Consider the following 7,374-nt stretch of genomic DNA (forward strand, 5'->3'; position numbering starts at 1 on the left):
GAGGACAGTCTCTGGAAAAAACCTTCTGGCTAATCCTGTTATCTTAAAATGTATATTATGGGAGTGGGTCTAGTAAGGTCTTTACAACCTTACTATCAGACATTCTTTTTATTCACTGTAATAGTAACTTAAAAGTATATAACTCCATTGCTAACACTGGTGAGGGAGCACTCTTTCTGCCCTCTCCTGATGTCTATGTCAGAAGCCTTCTCTATCCCTTTTATACTTTAATAAAACTCTATTACACAAAAGCTCTGAGCGATCAAGCCTTGTCTCTGGCCCCGGATTGAATTCTCCTCTGGAGGCCAAGAATCCTGGCATCTTTTGTGGTTCAGCGACAATCTTTCAGAAGTACATGGCAGGATCAGGGGCCAGAAAATCAACAGAAGATAAGTGGAGTGAGCAAGGACAGTGGAGAAGCAATGGCAGAAGGGTGTTGAACATCCTTGAGGCGCTATATCCACAGTGTTGGTTATCACACCCTTATATCTGCTTCACCCCAAAAAGAAAAACTGCCTCACACTGATATTCCATTCCATAAAACTGGCATTGTGATATGTTCTGACAATGAAAACCAGCTTTTACGCACATGGAATAAAATGAAGGGAATCTCTGACCTCAGTCTTCCAACTTCCAAAAAGCAAAAAAAAAAAAAGTGAAAAGTTGCTCAGAATCCAGCAAAAAACTGTTTAGTCTCCATTCTTATATGTTTTTGCTATTTATCATTTAACGATATTATGAAATTGATTAAAATTACTTAGTAATATGATAGTGGGAAAATACATACATTACATTGTTAATTATAAAAAGGCAGGTAGTAAATCAAGAAATATAGTGTGCTCTCAGGTATGTAAATATATATGGAAATATTAATATTTATCCTACAATTACGTATAACTTCCATTTCTTCCTTTGGGTTTTCCTGAACTTATCAAATTTTCTATACTGAATATGTATTGTTTATATAATCAGGGAAGCAACAATTCAGAGAAGGAAAATTAGTGTTAGTAATTTTGGTATAATTAGTTCTCTGAGATATCAACCTTAATGCATCTGAAAGTTACAACTTTCTATATTATTTAAAAATTCAACTTTAAATCACTTCTGGGATTAGAGAGTCTCTTAGCAGAAAACAAAGGATTTAAATTGGCTACCAGAACCACTGTGGGGCCTCTGGAAATATTTAAGGCTCAGAAGTAGGAAAGTATTCATGTGACACAAATTTATACCACTACTTCAAATTTATAACATGGCATTCTGTTTTGGCAGAAAGGTTTATTTTTTCCTTTGCTTTACCACTACTTATAGTTGTCTGTGACTGTGGTATACTTGAATGTGAGTCCCAGAGCATGACTATAGCTCTAGAAGGAACACTAAGAAGTCATTCATTGAGAAGGAGCAGCAACTGTCACAAGAAGTTAGTGAAACCCTGATGAAAACCAATGTTTTCCCTGTTTTGAAAACTGAAACCCCAAATAGCCATGCTATCTTTTATAATTGAAGAAGATGAGGATCCTATACTGAAGATTTAATATAGAACATTAGAACAAATTTAAAAAGAGATATTTCCAGAAAGGAAAAGATGAATGGGAACTAGGAATTATGAATAACTTATTTTTAAAGTGCTGAATATAGCAATGAAAAAAACTAAGGTATTATTGGGTGAAGAAAATAGCATGGATATACATGAACATAATTTAAATAAGTCACTTTTATCATGGAAAATGAAGGAATAGCAGCCTAGGGGTACAGATTAAACTAACATCTGTGGTGCACACAATCTATGTCAAGAACTTTCAGGTTTATTACATCAATTCTAAAAAAAAAAAAAAACAGACAAAAAAAAGAAAAAAAACTCTAGAAATAAGTACCATTACCCCCATTTTAAATGACACATCATGATAACAGATTGTGTTTTGCCCAAGTTTATACAGCCAATACACCAAGGAGCCAAGACTGAAGTTTACGTCCTTCAAGCCAAGTGCTTTCATAATACATAGCTAAGGAGAAAATGGAGTAAGAGGATCGAGACACAACAGGCTTTCTGAGATACAAGACCACTGTACTCTAGCACAGCCCTAGAGACGGTCAGAGCATGAAGAACACAATTGCAGTAGTGAGTCCAGCTCACTGAAGTTTCCAGCAACAAAGAAGTGTTCTTGGTTTCCACACAGAAATGTGAATGAGAAAACCCAATAAAATTCTCAAAACCATGTAGGAAAATGAGAAGATACTTTGTTCTGACTAGAGCACTATTGCCTATTATTAGCAACTTTGGGGCTGAGAAATTTGGACATGCACTCAAGAGCTAGCACTAGAAATGTCTGATATCACAAAGAATACATTATTTTGTAAGTAGAAGGAAAACGTAGCTGAAGTGGGAGATAGCAAGCAATACTTAATACTTACATTGGATTTCCTTCTGAAGAGAGTGGCACAGCTTGTTTCAAGAGGTTCCTCACATTAAAATCAGGAAGTCAGGTAAGTACATGTGTTTTACAAACAACTACTACTTTCTTCTATCAATAAACATAGCGAGAAGGGTGAATACTTCATGATCCAAGTCCTCAAGCAGAGTCTGCTTCCCTTCTGTAAGCAATGTCCAAAGATGAACATCAACCTAAAGTATGATCCTTTGGAGAAAGATGCACAAAAAACAGAGCCAGAAAGCTGAAATTTTACCTCCTTTTGCCAGAGATAAAGAAGCCAAGGTAATAGCTCTCATGAATATCCCTCACACTTCTCACCATAGGTATCTCCTCTGCCTTATCTTTTCACTGTGTGATACAATTGGATGCCTCTTAAAATGCACCCCATACTGCCCACCCAGGCCATTCTAAATAGTAGACTCTAGAATTATGTTCCAAGAATTAAGACTATGTCAGTGTGTCTGCTCAGGAGATAATTTTGTGAAGCGATTACGTGAAATCAAAATATTAAATGGCATTAAGTCAGTCTATATAATAAGTCAACAAAAAAAATTCTCCAATTTCCTTTCCATTAACTGTTTTTATCCTTTCTTGAGTGTTAATGAAAACTAGGGACAAGATTTGGCAAATCCTTGCCACTATTTCCTTCAAAGAAAAACTTTTTAGTATTTCTTATGTTTACAGTCATAAAATATCCGTTCCTTAAAGGGAATTTGGAGAATGAGAAAAAGTTAATAATAATAATTATTATTACCCAAGTCCCACATGCTAGAGAAAACAAGTTAACATTTTGCTGTGACTTTTTTCAGCCACATGTATATAAATTGTGATCGTTTTATAGGTAGGAAACTTCCATTGTAATACTATACCATGGCCATTTTCCTTTCTCTTTACTCTTCTCTAAGATTACAATTTTGTTTGTATGACATGTAAGGCTGTGTCTTCTCACTTGTGTTGCATGACCCACAACCAACACAAACCAGAATTCCAGCAGCTTAGAGGAAAAAAAAAAAACTGTTTTAACTATTTAAATCAAAATTGAACTTGAAACATGAAAGAACATGCAACATCATTATCTTTTTCTTATTTTAGTCTATTGGATGGATCATTAAGGGGAAAAACTGTTAAGTAATAATAATAGTCTAATAATCTTTTGATTATTTTTATGCATATACTCTAGAGTTCTAGAGTTTCATGAACTATGTGACCAAATAATTTTTTAAATAAGACAATCTTCATTATCTAAATTATGCATCCTCCTATATTAGTAAGAGATTTTCATTTTACCAGAATGAGTACTGTATTTTATCAAATGCTTTTGGGCATCTTGTTAGTTATGTTTTATTAGTTAACAAAACCATGTGTTTTGCTTTTGTTTTTACCTAGCTGTTTAGGACATTATATTGATAGATTTTCAAATATTAATTTGAAATTTCATGAATTCATGAAATAAATTATATCACTTTAGTATATAGTTTGGATATACTTATGATTCTTGCATACATATGCATAAGTAATGATGATTCCATAGTTTTAGTCTACCCTTGACAATTTAGAATAACAGACTAGTTTGATAAAATGTTTTTGTAAAATGTTCCAAAATTTTTTCATATTGAAACATGCTATGTAGCACAGAAATTGTTTCTTAAAAGAACAAAATAACTCTCACAACATTCTGCATTCAGTACCCATTTTGAAAAACAAGGCCTCACAATAGGATCCCTATTACCTACTATAGTCTATATGGCATAGTTTGAAATGAATAAATGAATATATGAAAGACCTTACAAGAGATATAAAGTATGGAGTGCTGTGACAGTACATACAAGGGGCATCCTCCTCACAACAGGAAGTGGGAAAGCTTTCCTTGAAAAGGTAATAACTAAGATAAGAGGGGCCCTTCTAAGAAGAAAACACTTTGAACAAAGCATAAAGAAGAAAGAGGGTAGTAGTGAAAGGAGACTGAAACTCAACATGGTCATTGCAGAATATTGAGGGTGACAGTAGTGCTCCATAATCTCCACATTAGAAGAATCTAGGAGTAACAATGGGATTTGATGAGGAGCTACAGATTTTGGTTGAAGTTGTATTGTATGGCCAGCACAGCTTTTACATAGTTATTTCTCTGTTAGAATATTTTGTGGGGTTGCTGATGAAGATCATGGAGAAAAAAAAAATTTTCCTTAACAGTATCACAAGAGGAGAAATGGTGTATGTGAGGAAAAAGGTAACTGAAGCGGTTTGGATAAGCCTACGTGATGGATTGATTCAGTGTTTTTGGTGATGTTACTATTTCCATTTTCTCTTATTTTGACATAAATTCTGAAAAATGGTGTCCTTCACCTGGGACCTTTTTGAACAGAAAGAAAAGGAGATGTCCTTCCTTCACCTTTATAGGTATATGGAAATACACATTTAATATTACTATATTACAAAAAGTAAATATAATTATATATCACATATATATGCCATGTTGGAACCATTACTTTTAGGTACTTAACAGATTTTTATCAACTTTAATTCTAATGACAACTTGACAAAATAAGTATTGCTTTTTCCTACTTTTCCATTTGAGACTTCAAAATTGAACAAATTACCAAAGTTATATCCAGGTTAAACAATATGGTGATATATAATCTTTTAAATAGAGGCCATCTTCATCAGAAAACAAATTCAAAATTTGCCTTAATTGAAGGCATCTTGATGCTCCTACATTTAAAAGTAGTTCCTCCTAAATCTTATCTGGCACTTTCCATAAGAACTCTTGGAACATTAGTAGCCTTGACTGTGCTGTTGTGTAGATCTAAGATGTTTTGAATTTCTTAAAGCCTTATATCTATCACCAATACAAGTAATATTAATATAATATCTCTGCCCTTTCTTATTCCTATAAGTGTTCCAAGAGTCAAGCACATTGCTTCAGGATCTTGAGATGAAATCATCCTGGATTTAGACTGAGCTCTAAATACAACGACTGAGGCCCTCATAAGAGAGACACACAGAGGAGAAGCTGCATAGAGACAGAAGCAAAAGGACTTCCCTGGTGGTCCAGCAGCTAAGACTCTGTGCTCCCAGCATTAGGGGCCCAGGTTCGATCCCTGGTCAGGGATCTAGATCCCACATGCTGCAACTGAGTTTGCATACTGCAACTAAAGATCCCGCACTACAACTAAGACCTGGTGCAGCCAAAAAATTAAATAAATATTTTAAAATAAAATATAGAAGCAGATACAGGAGAGATGTGGCCACACACTAAGGAACACCAGGCACCCCCAGAAGCTGGAAGGATCCTCCTTTATAGCCATGGCAGGGAGCACGAGCCTGCCAACACCTTTATCTCAGACTTCTGGCTTCCAGACTGTGAGAGAATCCATTTCTTTTGTTTTAAGCTACCAAGGTGGTGGTAATTTGGTTTGGCAGCACTAGGAAATTGATACAGTATGTCTATGCTTCTATATTAAACATGGGATTTTTTTGTGTTCCCCCTAATCCCTTCAAAAACTAATCTGCAACCCGTTGAGGGTGGTGTGGTCCCTGTTAAACATGCTCTTGAGACTTTTAAACAAACAAACAAATAAACAAGAGTCAAACACAATACTGGAAGGAAGATGTGCTGAAAATCTACATTATAAATGTAAGTTTTCCTGAGCCATGTCCTTTTACAACCATGAAGGTGAGTGACATGGACACAAAGGAATGGGAAATTACTCAGCTGTGACTGAATTCTTCCTGGTGGGGCTTTCCCAATACCCAGCACTCCAGTTTTGTCTGTTCATGCTCTGCCTCATCAGGTACATGATCATCTTCCTGGAAATAGCCTCCGCATTACCATCAGAATACTGGATTCTTGCCTCCACACTCCCATGTACTTCTTCCTTGGGAACCTCTCATTCTAGACATCTGTTACACGTCATCATCCATCCCCCCAACGCTCATTAAAAGCATTGGGTCTGAGAGAAAATCCATCTCTTTCATTGGCTGTGCTCTGCAGATGGTTGTCTCTCTTGGGTTAGGCTCCACTGAGTGTGTCCTCCTGACTGTGATGGCATATGATCGATATCTGGCCATCTGCAGCCCCCTAAGGTACCCCATCATCATGAACAGGGTGCTGTATGTGCACATGGCTACATGGTCTTGGATCATAGGTTGTCTGACTTCTCTATTACAAACAATTATAACAATGATATTGCCTTTCTGTGGTAATAATATCATTGATCATATGACCTGTGAGATCTTCTTAAACTCATCTGTTCAGATATTACCATCAATGTGATTATCACGACAGTGAAAAATATTGTTATACTGGTGATTTCTGTAATATTAATTTTCATCTCCTATGTTTACATCCTCTCTTCCATCCTGAGAATTAATTCTGCTGAAGGGAGGGGGAAAAAAGCCTTTTCTATACCCTTCAGCCCACCTGACTGTGGTCATCTTATTCTATGGTTCAGCCCTTTTTATGTACATGAAGCCCAAGTCGAAGGACACAAACACTTCTGATGAGATAATGGGACTGTCTTATGGAGTGGTAACCCCAATGTTGAACCCCATCATCTACATCTTGAGAAATAAGAAGGTAAAAGAAGCTGTAAAGAAAGAAAGTCCTGAGTCAACACTTGCATCTATGGAAAATGTGAAAGGACATGAGGCATATTATATCCTCAGTATGGGACCAGATCAGGTCTTCTGTATTCTGAGATGAAGTCATAGAACCTAGTGTTAAGAAAACTTACCAGCTTATAAGTCCAAAGATGAGACTCCCATTCTTTTAAACACAGAATGTTCATGTAAACCTTCTGAACAGTCTTGTTGGCAGAGTTTTTAGTTGTTTTCAGCTCAGGCAATTGGGCCCATATAAAACACATGGCTTTTCTCTTCTCTCTCTCCCTTTCTCCTCTCTTTTCCCTATCTCCTCCTACTTCTTATCCTTTCCCCTCCTCCATTT

General features: G+C 36.0%; 1 protein-coding gene across 1 annotated transcript; it reads left to right on the forward strand.

The window, feature by feature from the left end:
- On the forward strand, positions 6,126-7,066 carry LOC102170234 (olfactory receptor 13D1). The gene is given in 6 exon segments (XM_013966213.1): positions 6,126-6,234; positions 6,237-6,320; positions 6,323-6,658; positions 6,661-6,836; positions 6,838-7,020; positions 7,022-7,066. Coding segments are annotated over 6 exon segments (933 nt in total).

This window comes from Capra hircus, chromosome 8 (genome assembly GCF_001704415.2).
Source record: "Capra hircus breed San Clemente chromosome 8, ASM170441v1, whole genome shotgun sequence".
Taxonomy (NCBI): Eukaryota; Metazoa; Chordata; class Mammalia; order Artiodactyla; family Bovidae; genus Capra; species Capra hircus.